At 48.4% G+C, this 15,483-nt stretch overlaps 1 protein-coding gene and 1 long non-coding RNA gene across 3 annotated transcripts in view; one reads left to right on the forward strand and one right to left on the reverse strand.

The window, feature by feature from the left end:
- Nucleotides 1-1,278: 1,278 nt before the first annotated feature.
- Nucleotides 1,279-3,900, reverse strand: SMIM29 (small integral membrane protein 29). 2 transcript variants are annotated; one of them, XM_063097351.1, is made up of 5 exons: nucleotides 3,817-3,900; nucleotides 2,537-2,720; nucleotides 2,316-2,341; nucleotides 1,891-1,996; nucleotides 1,279-1,705 (listed from the first exon to the last, which is right to left on the reverse strand). In XM_063097351.1, exons 2-5 carry the CDS (start codon nucleotides 2,645-2,647, stop codon nucleotides 1,640-1,642), a joined length of 309 nt encoding a protein of 102 aa, XP_062953421.1. In that variant the 5' UTR covers nucleotides 2,648-2,720; nucleotides 3,817-3,900; the 3' UTR covers nucleotides 1,279-1,639. The 2 variants fall into 2 exon arrangements, with proteins under 2 accessions (XP_062953421.1, XP_062953420.1); XM_063097350.1 differs by lacking the exon at nucleotides 3,817-3,900 and adding an exon at nucleotides 3,575-3,783.
- Nucleotides 3,901-4,153: 253 nt separating this feature from the next.
- The window catches only part of LOC134378337 (uncharacterized), a 33,212-nt gene continuing 21,882 nt past the window's right edge, over nucleotides 4,154-15,483 (forward strand). The window contains exon 1 of the long non-coding RNA XR_010023627.1: nucleotides 4,154-4,603. This is a non-coding gene — a long non-coding RNA (uncharacterized LOC134378337). The remainder of the gene's footprint in view (nucleotides 4,604-15,483) is intronic.

Raw genomic sequence — 15,483 nt, forward strand, 5'->3', positions numbered from 1 at the left:
CCTTCACTACCACACTACACAGCACACCAGCTGCTGTGCTCTGGGCAGGGAACAGCTTTCCTCTGGCCTCAGTTCCCTGCAGCCCCTCCCCCCACACGTGCCCTCCTGGACAAGGCTAACATCCCACTTAGCCGCACCCTGCGCCTGCTGCATCGCCACTCCCTTGTCAGTGGGGACATTGCTCTCTGGGCTCTTGGTTTGGGGGCCCTTTCTCTGTTTCTCCACTGTTCCTCTGGCTCCCCATAGAAGAGCCTGGGAGGGCTCCCCTGGCCTTAAAAGGGGCCTGAGCCCCATCTCCTTCTGCACACTCCACTGTACTGGCAGCAGCAGGTGTGGTCAGCGGAGGAGGGGTGCTTGGTCCCCGGGATGCCCCAACCAATCTGTGTCTGTCACCATATGGGGCTCACACCCACTCTCCTTCCTTCCCCATCCTACATAGTCCCTGTGCTAGGCTGGACAGCCCCCTTTGGGGTGCAGGAAGGAAAGCAGGAGGGGTTTGAGCCCCCAGCCCATCTTCACAGGGACCCCAGTCCACCCTGCCCTCACCCCGAGAGATCTATTGCAGTGATAGTGTGGTCACCTGTTGTCCAGGTGAGGCCCAGGTTCCCTGTGGCGGCCATCTAAGGGGGCTGCTCACCCAAGCCCACCTGCATCCACTCTAGGCCTGTTTTCCTCCTCAGGTGGGGCACCAATAACCAGGAACTAGCCCTGCCCATTCCCCCCACCCCACCCCCCAAGGTTCTGGTTCCACCTTTCCTCTGTTCACAAACTACCTCTGGACAGTTGTGTTGTTTTTTGTTCAACGTTTCATTCTTTGACATCCGTCATTGCTGCTGCTACCAGCGCCAAATGTTCATCATTGCCCCCCCCCTGTTCACCCACGTTCCCCTCCCCCAGGGGGTGGGGGGGCGCAGCAGGCTGGGTTACTGACTACCCCAGTCCCAGGGAAGGTGGGGCCCTGCCCCAGGATGCTGCAGCAAAGTGAGGAGGGGCCACCTTCTCCCGTTCTGTTGGGGAGGGGGTGGCCATTTGTCCCAGCCTGGGGCTCCCCCTCTGGTTTCCTATTTGCAGTTACTTGAATAAAAAAATATCCTTTTCTGGACTGGAGTCTTTCTGTGGCATGTGCCCCTAGGGCCTGAGGTAGGTGGGTGGAAACCAAGGATCTGTGGGCAGGGGATGCCCCACCACACCCCCCCTTAGGCTGGGGGTTGGAGGAGGAATGGCTCTGGAGTCAGCTCTGGGAAAGGTAATTTACCCTCTCAAAATCAACCACACCCCTAGCCATAAAACATTTTATTTACAAAATATATATACCAAATACTATACATCTGGCCCCATCACCATGGAAACAACTCCAAAAGCCCCCTGGGGATTTATGCCAAAGCCAAGTCCTGGAGGGCTAGAGAAAGCGAAGCTGTCTCCTAACCACCTTCCCACCCATGGAAAAGCTCCCATTAGAGCCTGAAGGCTGCTGCTTGCTATGCAGGGCTTGGGAAGTGGAGGCTGCTGGGGGGGTGGGGGGGGAGAAGGAATGGAGACCCAGTACCCAGCAGGGGGAGCTGGGGGAGTGGGAGGGGGAAGTAAGGCCCTGGGCAGTCCAGGACCTTCTAGGCTCTGAAGTTTGGGGCAGGGGCTCAGGTCATGTCTTGAGATCCAGCAAGGGCATCCGCTTGTGTTGGTAGCTACTCTGCCAGCCATGTACTACCTGTTGGGGAGGAGACCGTGTCACAGGGCTGGGCTCTGGCCCCTGAGGGTTGGCATACTTGGAGGAGGTGCCCCACTAGTCACAGTCCAAATGGAGAGGCCCAAGCTCTGGTTTCAGGGATGAGTGTGAGAACAGGACGGACCCCCACCTCTGCCTGATGCCCCGTTCCCCCAGTGAGTGCTTACCTTAGGGTCTCCCCCATCAGAGAGTAGCTCCTGCTCAGCCTCATGCAGCTCCTCAGTGGGGTCGTAGCTGTACATGGGGAGCAGGTGATGGCGAAGCCGGTCCACCCTGTGGAGCAAGGGAGGGGGCTCAGCCCAGGGGGCACCCACAACTCTCATCCAACACTTGACTGCCCAGTCTCCATTCCCCTCCCCCAGTCAAGGGTACTCTCCAGTGGGTACCATTTGGGACATATTACGCCTCCAAGAATACAAGCCTGACTCTATAAAGGGGCCTCTCTCCAGTGAGTAAACTGAGACTGGGGCAGGGAAAACAAATTTCAGGCTTGTATCAGGATGGCTGAGGAGCAGCTTACATGGATGCAGAGAACTCAGATCCTATGGGAAGAAATTTAAGCAGAAAGGCAGGGGTGGAATGGGACACTCACCTCTTTTTCTTCTGGACATACATTACCTGTAACAGAGACACAGCAGTGTGGAGGCTGCTGAGCCCGGGAAGACCCACAAACGAGGGGACCCACTTCCACACCCTTCCCTCCCTTAACAGGAGGACAGCTGAGATGCTGCATGCAGACAGGACTAGGCCAACCCAGCCCCTGCCATAGCAAAGGTGCGGGTGTTTATGTGTATATGTGGGGAGGCTCCTTACCACAGCCACCACCACCCCGACCAGGGTGATGAGGAAGAAAGGCCCCAACACATAGCCCACCATGGAGTCGCTGTTGGCCTGGGGGGCATTGGGCACTGTGGCGTTAGTCATGACATCGGCAGCCGGAGGGCTGGGTGGTCAGCATGGGCAGTGGTGCCTCGGGAGGGTGCCTCCACTGGGCTCCCTGGGGAGGAAGAAGGGAAGTTATCAGTTGCACCCAGGGTGACATCCACACTCTGGATCCCTTCCCCAGAGCAGAGATCCAGGAAAACTGGTCCCCGTTCAAACACGGGGGTAGGGATCCTACAGGTAAACCTGCTGGGTATAACCCTCCAAAGACTCAGCCAATTCTGGGTGGAAAGGGCACCAAAGGAAGGCCCTGATTCAGGGCCTGAATCCTGCCCAGCTCCTATCCCTAAATCAGGGTGGGGCCCAGCTCAGATGCTGGCCAAACATTTCCAAGTCTCAACTTCTGGGCAAAGGTTAGGTGCAGGTTCCTGGGCACTGGGCGGCCAGCACCTCTCCACTGGAGCGAAATGGAGAGATTAGATAAACATAGGAAGGTCCTGCACTGCAGCCTAGGGGTGAGGTGAGAGCATTTGAAGGAGCCACCTCAATCCTGGTTCAATCCCCACACTTTAGGCTACGGGCCTCATGCCTGGGCTCTGTGAGTTCCTTGTTCCTGTGTCACCCCAGACATGTAGCCTGGACGCCCCACCCTCCCCATCGGTCTCATGTGCCAGGATGAACATAAGTGGGTAGGGCTGGATTGTATCTTCCAGATGATGTCACCTCCCTCTGGTCCCCACCCGGGGCTCCGCCCAGGTCCCTCCCCTCCTGGCCTGGGCTGACAGGCAGAGGTGGAAAGGGTCAGCCCCCATCGACCGAAGCAAGGAGATCGTCCTGGAGTGGCTGTACGTAGATGGCCCAAGGTCCCTGACCCAGGTTCGCCTGGGTCTCCATCAGAGGGCAAGGTATGAGCTACCTTCCCCGTGTCCGTCGAGCACCGGGCTTGCCCGTACCCAGTCGCATGCTCACCGTCCCAGGTCGGGGGCAATGCCAGGGTGGGGAAGGCGTCAGGCCGCTCCTAGGATGCGGGCCAGCAACGGCGGGCGGAAGGTAGTAGATCCCACGGCGCTGGGAGGCTCAGGCCGAGGGTTGGGGGGGTGTTGGGGAAGCGTGGAGGGGCCGCCCCGCGCCCAGGCATCCTGGAATCTGGCACCCCGAGGCGTGCACCCGTGACGGCGCTCTGCAGCCCAGCCAACCCGGTCATGCCTTACCTCCCGCCGCTGCAGCCCGAACAGGAACGCCCTCGGTTGGCTCCAGGGCCCCGGAAGAACCGGCAGGCGCGTGATCAAAGGACCCGGGGAAATGGGCGGGGCTCCAGCGCCGGGGAGCAGCCAATCCGGTGGCGGAAGGAGGACGGCCCGGAGACTTCTGGAGCCTCCAATCCAGAGGCGGGGGGTGGGCGGTGCGAAGGCGGGGATGGCCGGGCTTGCAGGGTCCTCCCCGCGGCGGCAGGGGGCAGCCGAGGGCTGCGCAGCGAGGGGCGGGGGGAGAGCGCGGCGCGGGGCGGGGCGCGCGCGGTTTCCCGGCGTCCCCGAGGCCGACGCCTGCCCGGCGCCACGCAGTTGGGAGCTCGGATTCGGGGCAGGTGCCGGGCGGCACCCCACTCACTCCTCCGGCTGGAGCCACGTGTAGGGTCACGCCACGCTCTAAGGGTTAGTTAGCCCAGGCCCTTCACGGCAGGACCCTGCGCCGGGCCCACAGGCCTCCATTAGTGTTACTGAGTGGCCCTTGCGCTGTGCTCCCCGGGTAAGATCTGACAGGCCTGGGTTAGCTCTTGCCGAATCTGCAGTCCCGGGCCCACCCGCCTTCTCTGCACCTTAGTCTTAACGTCTGTAAAACAGGCTGTTGTGAGAGTTAAGTGATGACCTGGGTAAGGAGCCTAGCACATAGTGTGCCCTGAAGGTTAATTTCCTCCTGTTCACCGCTTTCCGGTTTTGGAGGACACAGACGGAACAGCAGGGTGAAGTCCCTCTGGGTCACAGGCAACTTGCTAAACCGGTAAGCTTGGGTCAAAGCTTTCGTGGTCTGATCATTAAAATGGCACACACTGGAGAGACCTGAATAAGACAGGTGGAGTTTACTAATGTTAATATTCCTGGTTGTATTGTAGTTTTGCAAAATGTTACTATTGGAGAAGCTAAGCAAAGTGTATAAGTGATCTCGCTGTATTATTTCTTGCAACTGCATGTGAATCTAAAGTTACTTCAAATGTGTGCGTGGTATACTTATACATACACATGACATATATATACAATCACCCCTCAGTGTCCGTGGGGGATTGGTTCCAGGACACCCGGGGATCCAAAATCGACAGATGGTCCAGTCCCTTATACTAAATGGCATAATATTTGCATATAACCTACTCACATCCTCCTGTGTACTTTATATCATCTCTAGATTACTTATAATACCTAATTCAATGACTACACATCACTTCATTCACGTTAATTCACTGTAGTACTTGGTGCACCTCAAGTTCAAGTTTTGCTTTTTGGAACTTTGTGTAATTTTTTTTCCGCAATATTTTTGATCCTTGGTTGGTTGAGTCCACAAATGCAGAACCCCAGGGTTACGGCGGGCCAACTGTATATAGTTTTGTAGCAGACTGCCTTGGTTTGAATGGCCCCCCAAAACTTAATCCCCACTATAACTGTTGAGGGTGGGAAATCCTATTATGGTAATTGAAAGGTGGGGCCTTGAAGAAGTGATTAGATTGTAGAACCATGCCTAGTGAATGGATTAATAATAATGGTCATGGGTGTGGTTTGGAGGGCTTTAAAAGGAGAGTGAATGAGGAGATTAGTCTCCCTGTGCTCCATCATTTTCACAATGTGATAATCTGGGTCACTGTTGCCACCACCAGATGTGTTCTTTGGACTTTGGATTTCCCAGCCTCAGAAACTGTGAGCAATAAATTTCATTTGTTTCATAAATTACCCAGTTCTGTGTATTTTGTTATAAGCAACAGAAACAGACTAATGCACAGACCCTCCACTTCCCCCCCAAATCACACGATTGGGAAAACTCCAGACTGGCAGGTGATGGAAGCTACCCGAGAACATCAAGTTTGTGGCAGTGGAATCAGGCTGAAGCCCTTCTGGGTCATCAGGTTGTGATGGGGATAAGGGATGACCTAGGTTGCCCTATTCTTGCCAGAGGAAACCTTAGGGGCAGGTGTGGGGTGCTGGGTGCCAAGACCTGCTCACCAGAGGCAGCCAGTGGCGTGGACAAGGGTGAGTCACTTGGTCTGGTCTGGCCTGGGTGTTCTCAGGCTCTTCCAGAGAAGGCTGGATGAGGGCAGGTCTGGTGCAGAGGCTGACCCAACTGGGAACCAGAGGGAAGATGGGAACTTTGATCTCTTGCCTCCAGAACAACCATCTGACTGTGGTGGGATTCAGGGATAGAGGGAAAGGAATGAAAGAAATGCCTAAGTCTGGAGGCTCCAGTTGGATCTCCTGTGCTCTTAGGCTTTTGAGGCCAGAGAGTAAGCTACCAACCATTCTAGGCGTCTGTCAGAGCTGAGTCTGACTCACCTTGCAAGGAAGTGGGGAGCAAGTGATGGGTCTGAGAACCCAGGCACCCTTGGCTGTTCACATACTTAACTTTTGTCCGTATCCTTGGTACTTCCACCACATATCTTGAGCAGGTCCGCAGTCACATTGGTTAGGCTAGAGTGTGGAAAGTGCTAGGGTCTCAGGGTCAGAAACTCAGCATGTCTTTATTTTCCTTATTTCTGGGAAAGAACATCCTTGTGAGCTAGGCAGGGCAGGTGGAGCAACCCCAAGTTACAAAGGAGTAAGATGAGGCCCTGAGCAGTGTGATGACTTCTCAAGGCCTTGGTCTGAACATCAAGGGCAGGGTAGGATGGGATGACTGGTGGACCTCTCTTCCTGGACAGTGCTGTGCTGGAAGATGCTCCAGAGCTGCACTGGAGGCCTGGTTTCTTCCTGTGCTGAGGCTTCATATCCCATAAGGGTATCCTCAAGTACAGTCAGGAAATACTCCAGTTCTGCCTGCCCTCTTCATGCAGCTGCCACTTCAGGAAGGGGAGGGCTGAGGTGGTATTGAGGCTGTACTGTGCTATCCTGCTCAAGTTTTGACTGACCCTTATTCATTCTGCTGTGGTTACTGCCTGGACTTGTGTATTCACTTCTACTAATGCCTCACTCATCCTGTGTCCTCCTGCTCTGGACTTACTGAACAAATAATTTTTAAAAGACCTGAAAAGACAGAACTGTTTTCAAGTAACTTAACTGCATTCCAGAACAAAGCTCAAGAAGATACATAGTAATGAAAAAATACCCAGCACCCAACAAGGTAAAATTCATAAATTAGGTATCTATTAAAAAATGGATCCAAGGCCAGCCCGTGGCTCACTTGGGAGAGCGTGGTGCTGACAACACCAAGTCAAGGGTTAAGATCCCCTTACCCGTCATCTTTAAAAAAAAAAAAAAAAAAATGGATCCATAAAAAATACCCAGGCATGCAAAGAGGCAGGAAAACACAACCCACATTGAGGAGGATAATCAATCAACTGAAACAGATCCAGAACTGACACAGATGTTAAGCCTAGCAGAAGATATTAAAAGTTATTTAACTGTCGCTGGTAGTCTAGTGGCTAAAAAAAAAAAGCTATCATAACTGTGTGTGGATTGAATTATGTTTCCCCCAAATTCACTAAAGTTTGAATTGTGTCCTCCAAGTTTTATGTATTAGAAACAGCCCCCATTATGACTCTCAAGAGGGTGGGAAATCCTGTTATGGTAATTGAAAGGTGGAGCCTTGAAGAGGTGATTTGGATTGTAGGACTGTGCAGTAGTGAATGGATTTAAAATGGTGGTCAGGGGTGTGGTTCTAAGAGCTTTAAAAGAAGAGGAGAATCTCTTGCTCTCTCTGCTCTCTCTGCTTCCATCGTCTTGTAATGTGAGACCCCTGGGTCACTGTTGCCACCACCAGATGGACTTCAGACTTGCCAGCCTCAGAAACTGTAAGCAATAAATTTTTTTTCTTTGTAAATCACCCAGTTTCAGGTATTTTGCTATAAGCAATGGAAACAGACTAATACAAACTGTATTCCATACGTTCTAAAAGTTAAGACAAGAAATATATTTAAAAGACCCAAATTGGCTGGCCGGTTAGGACAGTAGGTTAGAGCACAGTATTATAACATAAGGTCACAGGTTCGGATCACCAGGCAGCTGCCAAAAAAAAAAAAAAAACCATATAAACAAAAAAGTAAAAGATCCAAATTGAACTTCTAGAAATGAAAACTACAATGTCAGATAAAAAATACACTGGATGGGATTAATGGCAGATTAGAATTTGCAGAAGAAAAGATAAGTGAACTTGAAGGTATAGCTAGACACTATCCAAAATGAAACAGAAAATATCCAAAAATGAAAAATGAAAAGGTCATCAGTGAGCTGTGGAACAACCCTCAAGTGGTCTAATATACAATAATTAGAAGCCCAGAAGGAGAGGAGAGAGAGAGAGGGAACAGAAAAATATTTGAAGAAATAATGGCCAAAAGCTTTCTAAACTTAAATATGACTATAAGCCTACAGATCCAGGAAGCACAATAAACCCTAAGCACAAGAAATGTGAAGAAAACTATACCAAGACACATCATAATCAAATTGCTCAAAAGCTAGTAATAATGATGTTATACACAGGGAGACAAAGTTAAAAATGACATCAGATTTTCACTGGAAACAATCCAAGTGAGGAGACAGTGGAACAAATCTTTAAATTACTGAAAGAAAAAAATTCTCAATCTAGAATATTGGGTATTTCTTGTCAAAAACAAGAAATAAATATGTTTTCATGTATACAAAAACAAAGAATTTATCACCAGCAGACCACACTACAAGAATTGTTAAAGAAAGTTCTTCAGGCGAAAAGGAAATGGTACCAAATAAAAATACAGACCTACCCAAAAGAACGAAGAGCACTGGAAATGGTAACTACACGAATGTGTCTGTGTGTGCGTATCCTCTTATTACTTAAGTTTTTTAAATTTTTTTATTTCTTTGGCAGCTGGGCAGTATGAGAGCCAAACCCTTGACCTTCATATTATAACAGCACACTCCAACCAACTGAGCTAACTGGCCAGCTCTTAAATCTTTTTTAAAAGGTAATTGAGCTGTCCGGTTAGCTCATTTGGGAGAGTGTGGTGCTCGTAACACCAAAGTCAAGGGTTCAGATCCCCTTATTGGCCAGTTGCCAAAAAACAAATTAAAAAGAAAAAAGAAAACAAAACTAGGAACTGGGAAAACCAGATTAGAACAAAGTTTTGGGTTGGCTAGTTGGCTCAGTTGGTTAGAGCACAGTATTATAACACCAAGGTCAAGGGTTCAGATCCCCATACCAGCCAGCCATAAAAAAAAAAAAAAAAAAGTAATTGGCTATATAAAAAAAAAAAAAAAGATAATGTATTATGGGGTTTGTGCACATCGAACATTTACCAAAAGAAACCATGTTCTAGGCCATAAAACAAGACTCAATAAGTACAAAGACTTCAAGTAAACATATGGTAAAAGTAAAATGTATTACTTTATTTATTTATTGGCCACTGGCTGGTATGGGAAATGTATTACTGTAATGGCATAAAGGCTGGTATAGAAATGAAAATATACAATTGTAAGGTTCATTATATACTTGAAGTTGTATAATATCACTAAAAGGTAGACTGTGGTCAGTTAAACATGTATACTGTAAACCCTAAAGCAACTAATGAAATAACAAAAAGTTACAGATACCTATAAAGAAGATAAAATAGAATAAAAAATGCTTAGGTAATCTAGAAAAAGGCAGAAAAAGAGGGGAAGGGGAACAAAGAACAGATAACACAACTAGAAAACAAATAGTAAAATGATAAACTGAAACCTATTTCAATAGCCACTTTAAAAATAAATGGTCTTGGGCTGACCCCGTGGCGCACTTGGGAGAGTGCGGGGCTGGGAGCGCAGGAGCGCTCCCGCCGCAGGTTCGGATCCTATATAGGGATGGCCGGTGCGCTCACTGGCTGAGCGCGGTGCGGCCGGTCACAAAAAAGATAAAAAAATAAAATAAAAATAAATAAGTAAAAATAAAAATAAATGGTCTAAACAACTCAATTAAATGACAGCAATTTTCAGACTGGATAAAAGAGCAAGATTATGCTGCCCACAAGAATGCACTTTAAATATAAAGACTCAAATATGCTAAAAGTAACAGGATGGAAAAAGATACACCATGCTTACTACGCTAGTCAAAAGAAAGCTGGAAGGGCTATAATATCAAAGTTGATTTCAGAGCAAAGAATATTACAAGGGATAAAGAAGGTAGTTTCATAATGAGAAAGGGATTAATAGAGGACATAAAAATCCTAAACGTTCATGTGCCTAATAAGAGACCTTTGAAATATATGAAGCAAAAACACTATCAACCAACTTGACCTGGTAGACATTTATGAAACATTCCATCTAAAAATAGCATAATACACATTCTTCTCAGGTGCACAGAGAACACTTATCAATAGAGACCATATACTTAGCATAAAATTAGTCTCAATAAATTTAAAAAGATTCGGGTCATATAAAGTATGTTATCTGATCACAGTGGAATTACATTAGAAGTCAATAACAGAAAGTCCTTGGAAAATCCCCAAATATTTGGAAACTAAATAACATACCTCTGGATTAAAGAATAATTAGGACATATTTTGAACTGGATGAAAATGAAAGCAACATATTAGAATTTGGTAGGATGCATATAAAATGGACAGACATTTTATAGCACTAAACTAAATGCTTTTATTAAGAACGAAAGAAAGACCTGATCTGGAGTGGGGGGGAGGGCCCTGTGGGCCTCTGCCATGCTCTACCCCCACCCTCCACAACCAGGCCAGCAAAGGAGCAGATAGTCGACCAGCCCCTCCCCCCCCTTCATCCCCCAACCTTCCTCAACCCCTCCCCCTCTCTCTGCTCCATAATATCTTAGAATGTAAAAATAATAATAATAATAAATAATTTTTTTAAAAAAGAAAGAAAATAAAAGAAATGAAAGATTACGTGTCAGTGATCTCAGCTACCACCTGGAACCAAAGTATGCAGAAGAAAAGAAAGAACAAAGATCAATGAAATTAGAAAACAGAAAAATAGAGAAAACCAATGAAATCAAAAGCTGCTTCTTGAGAAGATGAACAAAATTTATAAACCTCCAGCCAGACTGGTCACGAAAAAATGGAAAAGACACAAATCACCAATATCATAAATGAGAGAGGTAACATCACTTCAGATTCTAGAGATAATAAAAGAATAACAAAGGGATATTAAGAATAACTTTATGCCAATAATTTTGTCAACTTAGGCAAAATGGAGAATACATGGAAAGACAAATTACTAAAGTGTACTTAGGAAGAAATAAATTTATAACAATCAGTTTGAATCATCTCAGCTTTAATATGGTACATTAACTGTTCCTATTCAATTCTGCCCTTTCCCTTTATGTTGTTATTTTTACAAATTTATTTTTATACATTGCATGCATGTTAATATAGATTTATAATGATTGTTTTATGCATTCGTCTTTTAAATCACATAGGAAACAAAGAGAAGTTACATACCTAAAATACAATAGTTCTAGCTTTTACATTTACCTATGTAGTTAGCTTTACCAGTGATCTTTATTTCTTTGTAGGGCATTGAGTTATCATCTAGTGCCCTTTTCAGTCTGAAGGACTCCCTTTAGCATTTCTTGTAGGGCAGGTCTAATAGAAACAAATTAGTTTTTGTTTATCCAGGAATGTCTTAATATCTTTATTTTGAAGGATAGTTTTACTGGACATAGAATTCTTGGCTGACAGGTGTTTTTTTTTTCTGTCAGTACTTTAAATATATCATCCACTGGTCTCTGGCCTCCATGGTTTCTGATGATAAATAGGCTGTTAATCTTAGGATGTTAACTGTAATTTCTATGATAACCACTAATAAAACAACTAAAAAATATATAGAAAAGGAAATAAAAATGGTGCACTAGAAAACAATCAATCAAACCTAAAAGAAGGCTATATTGGAGAAATTGAGGAACCAAAAAAAGATGTAACATATAGAAAACAAATAACACCATGGCAGAAGTAAGTCCTGCAATATTTGTAATCACTTGAAGTGTACATGGATTAAACCCACCAATTAAAAGACAGAGACTGGTGATGGCTGCACAGCATTGTGAATGTACTTAATGCCACGGAACTGTATACTTAAAAATGGTTAAAATCGTAATTTTATGTTATATATATTTTACCACTCACAAAAAAAAAGATTAGCAGAATGGATTTTTAAATGATCCAACTGGACTTAAATAGACATTTCTCCAAAGAAGATATACAAATGGCCAGTAAGCACATAAAAAGATGTCTAACATCACAAATAATTAGGAAAATGCAAATCAAAACCACAATGAGATACCACTTCACACCCATTAGGATAGATTTTTTTTAATAATAAATTTTTTTTAAATAATATTTTTTAAAAAAACAGAAAATAACAATAGTAGGTGTTGGCAAGGATGTGGAGTTAGAGCCCTTGTACACTGCTGGTGGGAATGTAAAATGGTGCAGCCACTATGGAAGACAGTGTAGAGGTTCTTCAAAAAAATTAAAAATAGGGGCCGGCCCGTGGCTCACTCGGGAGAGTGTGGTGCTGATAACACCAAGGCCACAGGTTCGGATCCCATATAGGGATGGCCGGTTTGCTCACTGGGTGAGCATGGTGCTGACAGCACCAAGTCAAGGGTTAAGATCCCCTTACCGGTCATCTTTTAAAAAAAAAAAAAAAAATTAAAAATAGAATTACCATATGATTCAGCAATTCTACTTTTTTGATATATACCCAAAAGAAATGAAAGCAGAAACTTGAATAGATGTTTGTACACCTATGTTCATAGCATCATTACTCACGATAACCAAAGATGGTGGCAACCCAAGCATTCATCAATGATTGAATGGATAAACAAAATGTAGTATCTACATACAATGGAATAGTATTCAGTGTTTTTGGGGGGGTTTTTTGGTTTTTTTTTTTTTTTCACTGTATAATTCCATTTATATGAAATACAAGGGCAGGTGAAACTAATCTATAATGATAAAAGTCAGAACAGTGTTCACATTTTGGGGGAGTGGGCAGTGGATACTGCCTTGAAAGGGACACAAGAGAACTTTCTGGGAGTGATCAGAAAGTTCTATGTCTTGATCTTCATGCTGATCACATGGGTGGCTACATAAGTAAAAATTAATTGAGCTGTAGTCTTAATATTGGCGGATCTTAAAGTATATCTTAATAAAGTGCTGTAAAAATATGAGCTAAGATTTAAATTGAAATGAAAATTTTAAGTAGAATTTTTTTTTAAATTTTAATTTTTATTGAATCAAAATTGATTATACATATTTTTGGGTTTCAACATTGAGATATGTTGATCAAATCAATATTACTAGCATATATATTGTTACAAATTGTAATTATTCTTTATGAACCTTGGCCCATCCCTCCTCATCCCCCTTCCTCTCCCCTTCCCCCCTCTAATCACCCTAGATTTCTTCTCTCCTTCTGAAAGAATAATGGTTACTTTGTTGATTAGCTGCCCAAATGATCTGTCCACTGCTGAGAGGCATGATCAGGTCCCCCAATACTATCATAGAGCAGATGTCTCTTCCTTCACTATAAAATGGGCTCTGTGGAGACAGACATCCTCCTTTATCTTTGCTGGTGACTCTCCTTGTGTCAACTCACTCCAGTGGCTGGTGGACCATCTGTGTGGTGGTTGTGGCATCTAGCTGCCTTCGCGGCAGCCATGGTTATCGTGGTGGCTGTGGTGGGCCACCCACATGGGGGAGATGTTTTTGGCCTGCTCTGTGGTGCTGGCAGTGTGCCTGGTTGTGGAGAGTGTGTGATCCCCAGTTCCATGACCTGGGTCGCCAAGTGGGTCCCAAGGCACTGGCACGGTGTGCCTGGTTGTGGGAGGGGGGGTCCAGTCCCCTTCTCCATGCCCTGGATCCCTGGGTAGACTCCGAGGCACTGGCATGGGGTGTCTGGTTGTGGGAGGGGAGTCCGGTCCCCGTATCCAGACCCCGGGTACCAGGGCAGGTCCCAGGGAGCTGGCACAGGGTGCCTGGTTGTGGGGGTGGGGTCCGGTCCCCAGCTCCATACCCCAGGTCCCCTTGTGGGCCCTGGGGTGCTGGCATGGGGTGCCTGGTTGTGGGAGGTGGGTCTGGTCCCCTTTTCTATGCCCCAGGTCTCAGCATGGGCCCCAAGACACTGGCGTGGTGTGCCTGGTTGTGGGAGGTGGGTCTGGTCCCCTTCTCCATGCCCCAGGTCCCAGCACAGGTCCTGAAGAATTGGCTCAGGGTGCCTGGTTGTGGGAAGGGGGTCTGGTACCCTTCTCCATGTCCTGGGTCCTCAGGAAGACCCCGAGGTGCTGGCATGGTGTGCCTGGTTGTGGGAGGGGGGTCTGGTCCCCAGCTCCATACCCTGGGTCCCCTTGTGGGCCTTGGGGCACTGGCACAGGGTGCCTGGTTGTGGGAGGGGGTCCGGTCCCTTTCTCCATGTCCTGGGTCCCAGGGCAGGCCCTGAGGCACTGGCATGGGGTGCTTGGTTGTGGGAGTGGTGCTCTGGTCCCAGGCTCCACACCCCGGGTCCCCAGGTGGGCCCTGAGGCGCTGGCACGGGGTGTCTGGTTGTGGGAGGGGAGTCTGGTCTGCTGCTCCATGCCTCGGGTCCATGGGCAGACCAGACCCAAGGCACTGGTGCAGTGTGCCTGGTTGTGGGATGGGGGGTGTCTGGTCCCCTTCTCCAGGCCCCAGGTCCCAGGGCAGGTCCCAAGGAGCTGGCACAGGGTGCCTGGTTGTGAGGGGGGGTCCGGTCCCAGCTCCTTACCAGGTGTCTCTGGGTGGGCCCTGAGGTACTGGCATGGTGAGCCTGGTTGTGGGAGGGGGGTCCAGTCCCCTTCTCCATGCCCCAGGTCCCAGGGCAGGCCCTGAGGCACTGGTGCAGTGTGTCTGGTTGTGGGAGGGGGGTCTGGTCCCCAGATCCATACCCTGGTTCCCCTTGTGGGCCTCGGGGCACTGGCACAGGCTGCCTGGTTGTGGGAGGGGGGTCCGGTCCCCAGCTCCATACCCCGGGTCCCTGGGCTGGCCCTGTGGTGCTGGCGTGGGGTGCCTGGTTGTGGGAGGTGGGTCTGGTCCCCTTCTCCATTCCCCAGGTCCCAGCACAGGCCCCGAAGCATTGGCTCATGGTGTCTGGTTGTGGGAAGGGGATCTGGTCCCCTTCTCCATGTCCTGAGTCCCTGGGTGGGCCCCAAGGCACTGGCACAGTGTGCCTGGTTGTGGGAGGGAGGTTCGGTCCCCTTCTCCATGCCTCAGGCCCCTGGGTGGGCCCTGATGTGCTGACCTGCATGCCTGGTTGTGGGAGCGTGTGTCCAGTCCCAGCTCCTTACCCGGTGTCCCTGGGTGGGCCCTGAGGTACTGGCATGGTGAGCCTGGTTGTGGGAGGGGGGTCCAGTCCCCTTCTCCATGCCCTGGGTCCCAGGGCAGGCCCTGAGGCACTGGTGTGGTTTGTCTCATTGTGGGAGGGGGGAGTCTGGTCCCCAGCTCCATACCCTGGGTCCCCTTGTGGGCCTCGGGGCACTGGCACAGGCTACCTGGTTGTGGGAGGGGGGTCCGGTCCCCAGCTCCATACCCCGGGTCCCCAGGCTGGCCCAAAGGTGCTGGCACGGAGTGCCTGGTTGTGGGAGGTGGGTCTGGTCCCTTTCTTCATGCCTCGGGTCCCCAGATGGGCCCCAAGGTGCCGGTGCTGTGTGCCTGGTTGTGGGAGGGACATCTGATCCCCTTGTGGGTCCTCGGGCAGA

Source organism: Cynocephalus volans, chromosome 5 (genome assembly GCF_027409185.1).
Source record: "Cynocephalus volans isolate mCynVol1 chromosome 5, mCynVol1.pri, whole genome shotgun sequence".
NCBI lineage: Eukaryota > Metazoa > Chordata > Mammalia > Dermoptera > Cynocephalidae > Cynocephalus > Cynocephalus volans.